This window comes from Aulonocara stuartgranti (genome assembly GCF_965226115.1).
Source record: "Aulonocara stuartgranti genome assembly, chromosome: 9".
Classification (NCBI taxonomy): Eukaryota; Metazoa; Chordata; class Actinopteri; order Cichliformes; family Cichlidae; genus Aulonocara; species Aulonocara stuartgranti.
The window spans coordinates 24372620-24389053 of record NC_138960.1 but is presented as its reverse complement, the minus strand read 5'-3'; the positions used below and the strand labels follow the sequence as shown (position 1 = coordinate 24389053).

Here is a 16434-nt window from a genome sequence, read left to right as displayed (position 1 = left end):
TGTCATTTTACTGTCTTACATTTAAATCAAAATAATGACATCAAGTGGCAGAATTAAAAGCATACAAATGGCAATATTGACCACAATCTTACCAACCTGTTTAACATGCATGCAATGGACTGTTGCCTAAGTAGCTCAAGAATAATTTAGTGCAAAAAGCAAATATAATCTTCTTAAAGTGTTATTTTATTAATTAATCTAAAGAAAAAAGATGACTATTATTATTTTTGAAAATGTTACAGTTAATTTGCATATTTGTAAAACAGAAATCTAAACATTATTATGTAAAAGCCTGTTTATCATCTTTTGTCTGTTAATTTTCAGTAATTTAAAGTAAAAATCATTTGTGTTATCATTGAAATAAACGTGTAACTATCCAGCACAGAGGCATAATCTCCCCAGTGTGTCCTTGGTCTGGCCTTGAGCCTTCATACGATGTTGAAATTTCTTCTTTTAAATCACTGAAAGAGTGCCTTTTTAATTTAGGCCCATACCAAACTGCATGGACATTTGCATTTTTAAAAAGCACTAATCAAAGGAGAAATAGAAATCACTGAAATGACAATATTACGAACAAGCTGACTGACAAAGTCATAAAAAATTGGAACAATGAAAAAAAATATAGTACATCCCACTTATTATATATATCAGTGGGATGAGGGTCAATACACTGCTTTTATTTGAATATAAAACTAGTCATATTTTTTCCCCTGCATTGTGATGCGTGAAAACCAGTCAGTGAAATTTACTTTTCCAATTTTACCCCAGAAATGTGAATGTGAAGTAAAATTTCCCGCTGGTCTTTGGCTCCCTTATTTTCTCCACCGAGGCAGATGCTTGGCAGAATGGAGATGCTGCCAAGAAGTGCTCTTTGCTTGTCACATACTGTGCCCTTGTTTAGAAAATCCCTAACAACAGATACCCACGCCCACCTAAGCGCTGCTACTGGAGCAGTGCCATCTGAACAAGAGGGATCACTGTGATCCAAAGGGGTGCAATAAATTTGTGGCTCTTTCTTTTGTTTTCTTAAATGTCTCCTTTATAGACACTTTATAGAAACTATAAGAACATTTGGTGTTTGGCACAGTTACATTATGGTTTCATTATGGTTACATTACACAATATTTTTTCTTAAAGGTTGTGGTATATGTTTCTAAAATGTTTCCCTCTTAATTTGCATTCATTGCAGCAGATGATGAGCCCTAAAGTGAAAGTGTTATTATTGCTGTTGTTTGTACGCAGTAAAGCCTCTGTGTACCAGACACAATATTATCGTATACACATAAAAAAATTGATTCAGCGTGTGGGGATGGATCATTGATTTTATTGTTTGCACTCATCTTGACATTCTGTCAAGCACAGTGAGGAAACATGGCGGGTGGTGCCCTGTATCCATGGATACGGGCAGGAGATGGCTGAGAGGTTGGAGGGGCTGGGGGCTGGTACAGAGGAGCCGAGTTGGCAGGGGTCCTGGCAGTTCCGCATTTTAATAGAGGTTCTTCTGCACGTGGGCCGCAATGTACTTGACGGCCAGCATGGTCTCCTCGCATGTGGGCTTGATCTGAGACTCGGGCAGCAGGAAGCCATATTGACCCTCGTCACGCAACTCGAAGGTGTAGGAATATTTCACTCCCAGGTCGTAGGCCCAGTCATCAGAGCCTCCAGCAGCGGGGTCTAAGGGCAGATGAGGAGAGAGTGAGGGAAATCACTGAGATGGTGACATTCTGACAACCTGGGACAGTCTACATGTGTTTTCATACACATTTTACTTGAGGGGGGGCAAAAAAAAGAATCCCTTGCTTGAAATAGCTGTGGCTCATGATTGCCTTTTGTGGTTTCAAGAGGCCACATTTCTCAATGGAGATGGGTGCGCTGAGAACACACCATAATGCATAATGACAGAGGTGGAAATAGGTTATCAAGCTATCACTGAATATGCAATCTTCCCACAATAAAGTGTGACTATTTGCTGTACTTACAGATAGTTGGAGCACCGGGGCCGCTGGTGTAGACTGTGCCATACAGGCTACGCAGAGCAGAAGAAGCTCCCTTAGCAACTGCCATCTACAATACAAAATACAAACAAAAGTCAAATGTGTTATAGAGTGAATTAATTATAAGGTTTAAACTATATACATATATATATATCAACACAGTATCTGAGTATATCAGACTGAGCAAAGGTGTGTCATTGCCTGGAAATGCTTGAATTTGGAGGACTTTTTAATGTAAAATTTGTCACTTTAAACCAAACAAAGCACGCACACAAATGACACCACCTTTAAAATACAGCTGTTACACGTTATAAATACATGCTTTTCACCCTGCGGGTTTCCAGTAACATTTTTAGTGATATTATAGAAAGCAGTAAAAGCATCAGCGAGTTGCAAGAGGAAATGAAACCCCCAGAGAAACGCACAAGCAGGAAATGATATTTCTGGCCAGACTGATGAGTTATGACAGATCCCTGGAGTTCTTTTGTTCTGTAAAGTGTCAGAAGACAGTCTAAATTACAAGTGAGTAATAGAGAGGCAGAGACGTGTGATCTGCCTCAGTTAGTGTGAGAGCTGGAGCAGGGGTGTGAGTGTTAACTGTGCAGCACCACGGACACCCCAGTGAGAGGTAAAAGAGCCATGAGAATGAGCCATGTAAGCAGGGAGTAAATGATTTGCTGCAGCTAAGTGTGGCCCTTAGATAAGAGTAACACGGTAATGGGGTGGGTAGAGTTATATTTATATTATATGATCTATTGTAAAACTTTTTATTTGCTCGTATTCATGTATATCACACATACAGATCATTATTTGAATGAACTGAATTCATAATTATACATAGCCTGACTCAGAGGTAGGTTTTGTACACTCACTGCAATGCTAAGGCAGATAACAGTGACTTACCAGCTCGTCATGGTCTGCAGCTAACTCATAGGTGTAGGAGTAGGGGAAGAGCAGCAGCTGAGAATAGGAGTGGATAGTGATGTAGGCCTTGATGATGGATTTATTTTTGCGGATGAAGTCAGCAAGATTCTTGGATTCAATTTCAGATTCAGGAGCGGTGCCACAGTAAGTTTCGCTGCAGGGGTTGGTGGAAGCTCCAGTGGCTGCAATCACATAGAAAACCATGTATAAAAGTTTTCTTTTTCTTTTTAAAATTGTTAAATAAAATGACATAATAAATTACAAACTAAAAATGTTACCAAGCAGCCAAACTGTAACTAAACATATTATTGACTTGCCAGATTAAAATACATGGAAAATCTATATAAAAAAAAAATACCGGTACAGTTCTATGTCCTGTCCTTAAACCTGATATTTTTGCTGAAGTTTTTTGTATTTTTTAAAAAAATAAATTTAGCTTTTTATGGAATGCCTATTAACTGACATTTAAAAATAACCAATGCAATTGCAAATTACCCCAATTTTTCTTTTATCAGTCTAAGATTTAACTGTTCATATGTCATACTTACTGCACCAGCCAGCATTGAAGTTTCTGTTTGGATCAGTCCCAAGGCAGCTGGATCCAGCGTTCCTGGAGCGAGTTTTTCTCCACATCCTGTTCTAAAGTTCCCAAAATGCATACAGATGTGCATTAAATGCATTCTTCGAGATATAGCACAAGGATGTCTTCTTTTAACTAAGGCAAACAACTTAAGTTTAAATGGATTGTAACGTACGTTTGTGTGGGTGAACACGTAACCATCGATGTTGAAGACGGGCAGAACAAAGACATCCATCTGGTCGAGCAGGCTAGTCATCTGAGAATCACTACCATAGGCGGTCACAGCCTGAGGAAGATTGCAAAAAAATTTGTGCTGTAATCAGTTATATTCCTTATTTGTAGGTGCTTGCCTCGGTCATCCTGGCATCTTCCTTACCTCATTGACAAACCACTGACAGAAAGCATGAGAGATCCACTCTCTGGCGTGGAATCCACAGTCCATGAAGATGGCAGGCTTGGTGGAACCAGACTTCTTACCAATCTGTGGTTGTTAAATGTAATCACAAAACAATTGTTGCATGTAGTTATAATATAAATTAAAAAATAAATTCTTTAATGTCTGTGAAGGTTCTCAGTCATCCAGGTCATCATAGTCTAAGGAGCTTGGAAAGAGGATGCCAGTGTTCACATTTTGGCAGTGAGGACAGATGGTTTGAAAGAGAAGTGAAAGAAGCCATTTACGTCCACTGTGAGCGACCATCTTTGAAAAGAGGCGGTGGTTTACGACACCAACTGTCTGCCATTTCTAATCCAGTTTTGAGATCCCTTCCCAGACGCCTTAACGCCCACTCACATCCTGGGCCATCTGACCTCAGGAAATCACATGATAGGATGGGTCCAGGTTTCACAATGAGCTCACCCGAAACCCTGGCTGATTGTGACCCACACCTGTTTTCACACCTTGGCTCATGCGATTAGGTAGAGGATCATCAGGGGGTCCTATGTCCCTCTTTGGGGGGATACTCCCACTAGGTTTAAATCTGGGACTCTCCACCATTTGACCTTAGAACTGAAGAAGCTTCTCGGATGAGAGGTGAAACGTCTTCAAGCAACTTAAAGAAGTCCAGATGCTTTTCTTTGCAAGCTCATTTGACTAAATTCTTTAATATTTATTTGGGTAAGCCTACCTTGAGAACTACCATGGGACGTCCCTCATAGGTGTTTCCAATCACCTCCTTGCTGATCATATCAGAATTGGCAGTAGCCATTGAGTTCATCCATGACTCAATCTAAAATAAACAGGACAAATATGGTAAGAAATTAATGAAAACCAGAAAAGAAAATCAGAATTGAGATCGGCGCTCTTAAGGGTTTCGACTCTTACATCGCTCCAGGTGTTGTACTTGGTGTAGCTGTGGGCTCTGGGAGAACCCTTGTTTTCAATCTGGCGATCAACAGCCTCCTGAACATCATCAATAAAGACCCTGAATAGGATTTAATTAAAAAGTGTCACAGCATTGCGTGAAGAATGTAAATCTGGGGCACAAAATATCCAGATAAATATCCTTTAGTTTAATTGTTTGTCTAGCGACCTACTCTAGCTGCATGCCGCTCTGCTGCAGGACGGTGAACACCATGTCCAGGTACTGGGCAGGCACACGGATGTCCACGCTCATGCCCACAGTCACCTGCTCAGCATTTTCTGGGGTCCAAAAGTCGAGCTGCAGATGGCAGCAAAGTCAAACACTTGAGCAATGAAACATATGTGTGTGCCTGTATGTGTGAAAGCAGATGGGTACCTGAACACTGTTAGCCAGTTCCCTAATGACTTTCACATGTTCATTAAGGACAGGCTTCAGACGCAGAACTTTATCACTGTTTAAAAAAGGGGGGTGAGAGAAATCAACATTATAAAATAGCATCCACAAACACTTTGCCTTCACTCCTCAGCAGTTTCTTTGGAACACAGTAATACCCTTTGCATAAGCCACAAACTTAGGGAACGCAGGCTTATATAGTACTTCTATTATTAGAACTGCGTCATTATATTTTTAGTGTCATCACATGCTGTAGTTTACAGGAATGCAGTCCTTTTTTTAAAACAAAAGTGTAAATTTACCCCTCAAAGCGAGTGACGTCAGCGAGGGCAAAAGCCACCAATCCAAAAAACAGGAGGACCTTCATGTTGGCAATGAAGCTGGCTTTCCTTGTGTACGACACTTATACCTCGCAGCTTGCCGTACATCCACCAATCTGAGTCTTTTACGCAAAGATGTGTCATACGTCCTTTGCTGTGTCGCTGTTTTTTTTTAGGTGTTACGTGGAAAAACGAGAGCCTACATGATGTACTGTCAATGATTAATAGATTCAAGACGTGTTTGAGGCATTTTTAAACCAAGGTCATTTGATTTGGATAAGTCACAGTTATCAGAAGTGTTTTTTGTAATGTGTGACTTGCTTTCACGACTAATCAGGATGATTTGTCTCTTTTTACACTCAGCTATTAAAAAATAAGATCCACCTTGGACTGTATTTTATTTCTTTTTAATTATATTTTCGTATTCACAAAATGTACACCTACACGGTATAAAAAAAACACACCTGTCAAGTTTAAATACCACAAAGACAACCACCAAAGACACTGACAATGATCTCCCAGCCTGGATTATTTACATGGCACTCCATTTTTGATAGCATGTCACTCCCAGACTTGGTAGCATTTCAGTGTTGATATGCAAACAAATATACATTTTCACAAAGAGGACATAGTCTGACTATACTATATAACATACGGAAAATAGTTACTGAAGTCAGATATGCTGCAAATATACATTTACATGACATTTTGCAATACATTTCCAATTATTTCATGTATGTTGCCACTGGCAGAGCATTCATGAGTGGCTTAGCACTTTTTTTTAGCATTGTTCCAACTAGTGAACGACCTGCTGAGAGCAAAGGATAGTTTTCACTAGACACTATAGTACTGCACTGTATCATCGAGGCACAATGCTGACATAATTTTGCAGAACATGCATATCTTTTTATAAATAATGGGATAAGTGTTCAGTAATTCTGTATAATATTTTCTTGCAGAGCCATACTATATTAATATGGCTTTTTTGTGACACTCTCATTCATTTCACAGGGTTAGATGGGAAAATTTGCCAGCATGCTACGTGACATGGAATGGTATATGAATAAATATTCTGCAACTACAGAGGAACATGTGCACAACATTACAATCATTGTGGATGTTTCAGTGCTGGGTAATACAGTTGGGCATGGAGAAAAAAAAAGAATGGAATGTCTCCATCCCCAGGTCTTTGACCTCAAACTGAAAGAGTGAGGAGAGGTCAACTGTACCCTGTTTCTCTCCCCCCCCCCCCCCCCCTTTCCCCCCCCCCTTTACTTCACGTCAGAGGAGGCATTACTTTTGACTGCAAGGCTCAGTGCCTCTGTGGCGCGAAAAGAGAGTGCACTCATCTTGGAGCTAATGCTCGGGTGAGGCCCGGGAACTGCACCTCGGGAGCAACGCAGCAGATGGAGTAAGTTTTTGCGAAAGTTGTGCCCCACGAAGCTGTACACGATAGGGTTCACGCAGCTATTGAAGTAGGCAATGCATATGGTGAAGGGTATGGCGGTGTCAATGAGTTCCACGATGGAGCAGTTGTTCACAAGTTTCAGTTGGGTGAGCACCTCCATGAAGTGGAATACCTGGTGTGGCGCCCAGCACAAGAAAAAGGCCAAGACAGCTGCTGCGAGCATGCGCAGTACCTCGTCGTCCCGCGAACGAGAGCTCTTCTGTATGTGCGTGGCCCCCAGCAGCGCCTGCCCAATAAGGCAATAACAAGTGAGGATGATGACAAAGGGCACCAGGAAGCCCAGCAGGATCTTCATGAGGCTGATGGCGAGGCGGAGCTCTTTCAACCACATTTCATTTTCTTCAGTCGGGTGCAGAATGCCGCACACTGTAGTGTTAAAGTGTGAGATGTCGTGGAGATCCCTGATCACCGCTGTGGGCACACTGAGCACGAAGGCAAAAAGCCAGATCACCACACAGGTGAGACGCGCATACACCACGGTGCGGAAGTGCCTCGATCGCATTGGATGCACAATAGCCAGGTAACGGTCTAGGCTGAGCGCTGTGAGGAAGAAGATGCTGGTGTAGATGTTAAAAATCACCAGCCCTGCACTGGCCTTGCACAGGAATCCTCCAAAGGGCCAACTATAGCCTGTGGCGGTGTAGGTGGCCCACATTGGTAGAGTGATGAGAAACGTGAGGTCAGACACGGCAAGATTCAGGACGAAAATGTTAGCCACCGTCTTAAGCTTCATATAGCAGTAGATGACAGCCACCACCATGCTGTTTCCGACAATGCCGATGACAAAAATACAGCCATAGACGATGGGTACCAGGGTGAAAATTATTTCATGGTGTCCAGACATACCACATGCCAGTTCTAAACCGTCTGTTGTTTCTGTCGTTAGATTTTGCATTTTGAGCACCAAATCCCAGGACTTTTAAATGGAGGGTCCCTGTAGGCAGGGCTGGTCTGTGGTGACTGATACAGGCCTTGGGAGAGGGCCTCAGCGAGTCCTATAAAAGAAACACACACACAAAAAAAGAAAATGTCACAGGCAGCCCAGGAGAGGAGCCATCATTACTGCTGGCACGGCCCATAAACGCTAATCCACACGAGCACCCATGAAAATGCTCACTCTACACCAGCTCATTAAAGACCTGCACATTAAAGCCATCCTGACGCTTTATGTTATTTCTGTAAAGTAAGAAGCCATGAAAAACAGATGTTGCATGTTATTCAATATTCCAAAAATGCCCTTTAAAAACGTCATTATTCAGACAGCCTGCATTCTGCCTTCGCCTTATAATCGTCCCTCGGCTAATGAAGGGCAACAGTAAAACTGTACAGTGTTTATCAAATGCTCGGTCCATCTGGGTTGGACTGTCAGCACCCGGAAGGAGAACATTTATGCCTCGTGTTATGACCTGAGTTAATGAAGGCCGCATGGCAAAGCGCGAGCTTGGATAACAACGCCATTAAACACTAAAGCGCTGAGGGAGCAGGGGAGGAGAGGAGAGGTTCGAGGCTCCAGTCACCGTAAAAGACATGTCACGTTTTAAACCCTCGGCGCGCCGAGATACATTGTACACAGCATGAGAACTTCTAATCAGCACACACCTAAACAAACAGGACAGCAGGGATTCAGCTCTGTGGAAACTTTGCTCTGTGAGAAAATCAAACCTGCGTGCTGCGGAAAATTGGCCTCGGGGCTATTTTTTTCTTTTTTCTTTTTCTCTTTTTTTTCATGCTTGATTTGCACAAGCTTAGAGTGAAATGGGAATATAAAAAACAAATTCTCTCCTTTGCTGAGCATCTTTATGTTTAATAGAATAGCTTTGTGGGTGTCATTAGTGGAGCTGATGTAATAATATTAGCATAAGCCTCATTTATATGACAATATAGCTGAAGAGATTACCCAAACTTGCACAAAAAACAAGAAATATTTGTGGTTACAGTAAATCCAATCTGATGCCAAAGAAAACATAACTCTGTCTTTAGAGATCATAAGTAGGCAAATACAATTTGAAGATAATGAACAACTGTTTAACTGATTTATGATTTCTTTTGGGAATGAGAAGTTAACCTTTTATTATTATACAGCTGTCACGACAGAAATGGAATTCCCTGGATTACCAGTCTGAGTAAACGGAGCAGGATTTTGCCACAAGATGGCATGCTAGCATTAGGATTTTACTCTTTACGTCTCACTGCTGACTCAGCAGGGACACAGCGCATTTTGACAGAAACACTACTGATATTTCAGCCAGGGTGTTTCTATACATTTAGATTTTTTTTTTTTTTTAAAGTAGCCATGTGCTCCTGTCACAATCTCATTGGAGTTTAAGCTACTCGAATCAACCTATTGCAGACACTTTACCTTCACATCTACTGAGCTCAGAGTCTGAGCTCCAGCAGCACAACTGTTTTATCTGAGAATAATAAAAAGATCCTAATTTTTCAGCAGATTTCAGTAGGTGAATTCTTTGAAAAAAACGAAATAAGAAAAAAAAACCCTGCGTGCACTAAAGCAACGACCCTATCTGCTGCAGATGTGGGATTTATCGAGTGTGGAAGATGTGTGGATGCCAAGGGCAGCAGAATAATGGAATATCTCTGCGAGTTTCCTGCACAGGCCCCAGTGTAACAGGTAGGATAAAGCACCGACACAGATGTCGAAGCTCGGATTCAAAGTGCGGGTGTTTTGCTTCTTAATGTTTATAACGGTGGGTGACTGTAATATCAAACCATGCAAACAAGAGCATTAAAATGAATATCGGTTTCACAGTTTGGGGATTTTTAAACGATTAAAGGAAATCTCTTGATGCTCAGAAGATTTTTGATTGCCAGAAATGGAAATAGGAGAGAAAATGGACACTCTTTTACTATTATTAGTGCAGTGCAACGCCAGTGTTTTTCCATGAGGGAGATGAAGATAGTAAGGGAACGTGTGTTGAGTTAATACAAACAAGGCTCCATGTGCTGAATATCTATAATAAAGATAAGGTGGCACAGAAAGAAAGTGACTTAGAAGAAGGCTATTTAGGGTGGCTTTGTCCAGTGAGCTATAGCTTGAGTGAGATGGCACATTACTGAATGGCAGCTATAAACCCTGGGTGACCACAGACAGGAAGGCAAACAGCCCCTTCACAAAGTCCGTGCGCAAGCTGCATCCTCTGAGACAAGACAAAAAGGCTGCAAAGGCCCAGAGTTGTTTGCAAACAAAGCTGCTTACACTGAATGATAAAATCAGGGTTAGGAGGAAGTTTGGGGACATTTCTGCCCTCCAGATCTCTGTGGCTGAATCCTGAGTGACATTATAGTAGCAACATTTGAGTCCTATTTTGGGGCATTTAAAAGTGGAATCGTTCTGGGAACATGGGATTTATTTACAAAAACTAAAACAAGGACAAATTAAATCACTTTTAGTTTAGAATAATAGGATTGTCTAAGTTGGGACAGCGAGAAAGTTCCCATCAACTGAGCTATCTGAGGCTACCCTTAGCTTGAGAACCCAGCTGCTCGGACATGAGCACCACCATCTGGCTGTTCAAAGAGAAAACCACTAAAATCAGTGGCTGATCGAGTTAATGATTTATATCAGCCTATTACAAAGTGAGGTTCATCTTACTGGAAACAGGCCACTTCACCCCACCTTCCTGTTTCAGCCCTGTTTGGTCAACAGGATGCTCTGCAACAATGGGTGCCTCTGACTTTTGTGCATCCTGCATCTCTAAAGGTGTTAAAGAAATACAAATTCAGCATGAGTTAATTAACCAACAACAAGACCTGAACCTTAAATTTCCTCCTTTCCCTGAAGGTGAACAACAATGGTGTCTAATTGCATAGTGCATCTCAGCCGTAGCCTCCTACAACTCACTTCCTCCTCCGTCTCAGCTTGCATGGTGTTGCTTTAAATCATGAGCTTCTTGAAGTGAGGCAACCTCCCTAAACTGCTGAAGAATCTGCCACTGCATTAAAAAAGTGATACAGTAAAGCTCTCATTTTAACATGAATCCAGAAATAGAAAAACATCAAAGGGTTTAAATTAATAATACATGTGTGTATGACATTGTGACAGTGTCCATGAACTAATCAAAGACTTGACTTATGGCTTGCAGCTGGGCAGCTAATGGAAATATTGGCTCCAGAAGTTATGTCTGCATCTTTCTGTTTATAGAACTGCGCTTTCATGTGACGTACACAATCAAACAACACAAACCTGTGCCTGAGAGGCTTCCAATCATTTCTTGTACTACGACTTTGAATTACAATAACCTAGGAGACTGTAAATCCTGCTATCTTTTATTTTTTTCCAATTGTTTTGGTAATTCTGTTAAAAAAAGAAAACCTCGTATAACCTGAGAACAACAAGTCTCTTGAATATGGAAACACGAGAGGGGGGAATGAAACTCCTAAAAACTTTGACAGCAACTTTTACTCTGAAAAGTCTGCAGCACTTTATTTTGTCCCTTAACTTCTTCTTTCCTCATTATTACTTCAATAGTATGAATTTTGTCGCCTTCACTCACACAACTATAAATTAAATTCCATCAGTTCTTTTTACCCCTGGTTTGCTTTTCCTTCACCTTTTCACGTGTTTTTTTTGTGATTAAATTCTTCATAAGCGAGGATTTTCAAAGAGCACGGAGATACTGTTTATCAGGAAGTGGATCCAATTTTCTATGGAGATATAAGACCTGGGTTTGTATAGATGGCATGACTAGGTTCTGAATTCTTCTCATTCCTACCGCAGATTTACTGTAGTTGGTTTAAGGGTTTTAAACACAGAAGAATTTCATAGACAGAGTAAACAAACAGAAGGAATAAAACTGCACTGATTTACTTCGTGAATAAAGCCAGTATGTTGTTGTGTTGTTTTATTTTCATTTGCAGGTTCTGAAAGTAATATTAGTCATTTTAGTAAATGAAAAAAAGTTTTTCAAACTGCACCAAGAATCAGCAGAAAACAGTTTCTCTAACTTATCCCTAAAATGCTAACGTTCATCAATGAAAGCAAAGATGAAAGTTGGTGAGAATCCTTCCTGAAAGCGAGGCAGTGTCAGTGCTTACCTGCAGTGCTGAACCAGGAGGCTGTTGATGCTTTCAGAGCAGGACGGGCTGAGAGATAGAGAGACCACCGCAGCGTGTCACTGACTGCTTCTGATTTAACTTAACCGCTGGAGCAGGACGAGGAGGAACACCGTCTGACACACAACCCCCTCCTCACCCCACCACTACTCTCTCTCTCTCTCTCTCTGACACACACACAAACACACAAACACACACTCTACAGTGATGAATGAGTTACACTGGAGCCAGTCAGCTACATATTGTCTTGACCCATCTTTCACTCTGGCCAACAGACTCTGCAGATACACAAACAACCACACATGAGCTCTTACACAATAGCACCTCTCCTCTCCTCCTCTCTCTCCTCCTCCTCTCTACTTTCCCCCTTGCACCTCAAGCACTATCTCCCCTCCTCTCCCTTAACGTCTGCTTTTAATCATCAACTTTTTTCTGTCTTATGAAATTGACTACTTCTGACAGCTTGAGATGATTAACATTCCAAATCTAGCCCTGTTGCATAATCCTTTAAGGGTGTTCAATTTGGCTCTGCATTTTAATTGACTATGCAAAATCATGCTCATAATCACAGACAGCACTTTGTTTAAGTCTTATTTCAATATTTTGGCCACCTCTCTCCTTCCACTTATGTCAGCTCTCATCCAATGACAGTCCCACCGTCCCTCGTGAGCATGAAAGGAACGGCCAGGGTCTGATTATGACTGAGCCTGTCAACACACTTTATTAATAGCTGCCACAAGAATCCCCTTGAATCACTATGCAACACGGGCTCAAAAAAGTGTGTGTATGTCGGGGGAGATCAGTTGGGTGGAGCCTGAGAGTTGGGACACTGTTATTTTTTCCCCACTTCTTGCTAGGGTTCCTCAAAGCGTTTCCTGCATTTCAGTATGCGATTCATCTGTCACTCATTTGCCACGCTTTTTTTTAAAACATATGGACCTTTTCTCGGCATTGTGTAAATCTATGTGCATGCATACCTCAGAGCTTACAACTCCCCCTTGGCCAAACTGTCTCTATTGAAGCTGTAAGTTTGATGAAAGTGACTTATTAAACCACTAAAACAGTTCATGTGTGATCAAAAAGAAAAGAAGGAAAAACCCAACTCAGGCACGAAAAGGAAAGAACTCGTCTGCGCGCTTGTGTAATCCAGCTGCATTAAGAAGGAATTTCTATTTTTAGGGATTGCACAGAACCGTCAGACACAGCTTGGTTGTTATTCGTCTCCCCCTATTCTTTCTCAAGGTCTGACAGGTGTTGAGAAGCAGGTCACATCCTCGCCTCTCTGCTGCAACCTATTGCAAATGTCGCTGACATGGATAAGTCATAGATGAGGTGGCGTGGCAGCCATCCTGCAAATCCCCTCAGTTTCAGTGGCGGCTGTTGAAGAAAGCCGTCGCCTGGGCTAAAGACAAACAAGGAAAGAAAGGAAAAGCAAACACTTTGGGCTAAGTGGAAGTCCTGTTTGGTGACTTTTGCTCACTCAGGTGTGACCTGGTCATTTGAGAATGATCACATTTGCTGAGGTTTTTATGGCAGGCGGTTCTTCAAAGGTCACCGGGGGTCAAAAGGCAGCAGGTACAAAGGTCTGGAAAACGTTTTGAAAATACGTGACGTGCAGCAAATAGCTCTTCGCTTTTTATACCTGTCATTTTTCAGGAAGGGCAGGTTGTGGAGGAGAGTAACTCACTTTGCTCAGCAACAGAGCCATTTACACCTCCAGGGGATTATGATCAAGCTCCATTATGTCTTCAATTACTGCAAATGATAAGAACCATCCATTAGGCGAATGTTATCTTATTGCGTATCCTGTCACAGCACTGAGCATCTGTATGGTATCCCTTCGTCCTTACGGTCCTCGCTGCCACAAGAATTATCTTGTCTATATCTGACCCTTGAGCCCTCTCAGGAAGTGAGCAGAGAGTGCAGAATCACTACATGTATTTTCCACAAAGCAAATAATTCTCAGTGGGGACAGGATGTTGTTGCAACACCCCATACTACAACAATGATTTACACTCCTTGGGTACAAGCAGAACCAGATGTTGGTGATCTTAAAACAGAGATCAGAATCAGAATCAGAATCAGAATACTTTATTGATCCCTGGGGGAAATTATTTTTTGTTACAGTGCTCCATTTTAAACCAACATTAAGACAAGACAGACAATACGCTAACTAAGAATAGTACAATATATACATATATATACATACATACATACATAAGTCACTTATAAATAAATATTTGGAAAAGATATGCAAAAGATTAGAAGGGAAATGACATAGTTAATGTTCCTAAAGCTTTTTTTGTTTTCTTTTTATAGAAAGAATAGAGTTTATTTAATTGAAGTTGGTGCATTAAAAAGGTAAAATTACATATTCTGACAGTGTCCTCTTTAATGCACTCAATAAATGCATCAATGTTTAATCCAAGTTATAGTTGTGCAACTTTTATGAACCCATGCAACTATCATAAAATCCAAGTAAATCCATTTTTTCTTTTTTTTTTTTACAGAATAATTCATCAGTTGTGGCTGGATGAGGCCAGAAAGAGGCCAAGGCTTCATCTCAACTGCTCATACCCTGGAGGTGTGATCTTGGGCGATGTTCCTGCTAATCACATCACTCTAACAAGATTAGCCGTGTTAGCACTTAAGCTGTAGTAGAATAAATTGATGTCTGAGGTAATTACTGGTAGCAGACCACTGCGGGGAAATAGACTTTTTACACCACAGCAACACAGGCGGTAAAATGCCAAACCAGCACACAGCCACCTGCTGAAGAAAGACAATACTGTGTGAGTTCTGAAGTTGAGCTCGAGCTGTAAAATGAACACGGGTGACAAACTGGAGAGAAAAAAAATTAACAGCATAAAGTGTCTTAGCAAGAAAATGAACCACCACATACTGGCAGAACAGCTTAAATGCATCTTGGGATTGATTCTAAATGTTCTCTGGAAATGTACTGGAGGGATGGAAAAACATTATTTTAAAATCTGTTCCCTCATTTGGTGTTTTAAAGATGTTAATGGAGATCCACGTCCAACACATTGGGCCAAGTAAGTGTTAACATGGGCTGAAAACCTGAAAGCCACATGATTATTAAACCATTCAGTAATTCCAAGTTACTCTGGGGAATCTGGAAAAGGCTTCTCCCACAAGGATAGAAAATGTGTGAGCACAGGATAAAAATTATTACTCAGAACAAAGTTTTTATTGACTTCAACTGCTGAGTTGCAGCAGTTCCTGGATTCAAAATCCCTTCTACTTGAGGTGCCATGAGCAAACCAGATCTGTTCTTGCTGTGTTTCACCAATAGAAAGCTTCCCACAAGGGTGAGGGTTCGAATATTCCACCAATAAAACCTAAAAAAAAAGGATATAAACACCAAGCCCAAAAGGATTCACCAAATTTAGTCCAAATCAGGCAAGACACACACAGCAGCATCAATTACAGACAACATGAAGGTCTATAAAAAAGAAAAGTTGCCAGTTAGAACAGAGTATTTAGTGGCCTGTAGATTATCCAGAAAACTTTCCTTTGTAAAAGGTTCCTCTGTCACCTGTTTGTGTTAAAATATGAATGTGGTCAATTCCAAAGGCTTGTAGTGTAGATGGGTTGCCATTATGGAAGTCCAGGAAGCATCTTAAGTTTGGATTAATTTGCACTGGTCCCTCACTAATGGAACTAAACCGCCACCGCTATAACCTGACTCAAGAGTTCAAGATTTCCTTTTAATTTGCCTATTTGTAGCTTCTAGATGTGTATAAATATTTAAAATTTCCGAAACAAAGTGTGCTGTGTCAGCTTTTGACAGGTTCGTGCTGCGTGTTTCTATCAAAGCCAATCTCTGAGAGAACCTATTGCATGTTTAACTTATTTATTTATTTATTTATTTTTTTTTAGAAAGAGGGGCAATACATATTAATGAACATTTTAACAAATGTAAATATGCCAGATTATAACCTTGGGCTAGTTTCCATCTGCAGACTCTCTGCCGACACGGAGCCAGGTTAATGTGATCAAAAGAAATATATGCAGAACAAGAACTACATGTTTCTTTTCACACATGTTCCTCATAAGTTTGTATCCAAACTTTACCCCAAAATATCTTTTTTTAAATAACACAAAAAAAATATTCTCTATTAAAACAATATGTGCAGAGTGAAGCAGTTCTCTTTATGTTTGGGATTTGATGGACATGTTGTCTTAATAAGCCCAACCACATTTTTCCCCTTTGTTTTAAACAGTTCCATACTGTACCATTGCTTTAGATATTGTTGTGAAACTCACTTCCCCACCATTCCCTTAAGACTCGTAATCAAAA

General features: G+C 40.9%; 2 protein-coding genes across 2 annotated transcripts; both read right to left on the bottom strand.

The window, feature by feature from the left end:
- Positions 1-1304: 1304 nt before the first annotated feature.
- On the bottom strand, positions 1305-5673 carry cpb1 (carboxypeptidase B1 (tissue)). The gene is made up of 11 exons (XM_082545717.1): positions 5558-5673; positions 5238-5313; positions 5035-5159; positions 4823-4922; positions 4626-4727; positions 3875-3979; positions 3674-3784; positions 3467-3557; positions 2898-3100; positions 1980-2064; positions 1305-1674 (listed from the first exon to the last, which is right to left on the bottom strand). Exons 1-11 carry the CDS (start codon positions 5620-5622, stop codon positions 1487-1489), a joined length of 1251 nt encoding a protein of 416 aa, XP_082401843.1. The 5' UTR covers positions 5623-5673; the 3' UTR covers positions 1305-1486.
- A 1173-nt stretch (positions 5674-6846) lies between these two features.
- Positions 6847-8768, bottom strand: agtr1b (angiotensin II receptor, type 1b; the record flags this gene model as incomplete). Its single annotated transcript, XM_082545554.1, is given in 3 exon segments — positions 6847-7943; positions 7946-8038; positions 8450-8768. Coding segments are annotated over 3 exon segments (1242 nt in total). The 5' UTR covers positions 8502-8768.
- Between the last annotated feature and the right edge of the window lie 7666 nt (positions 8769-16434).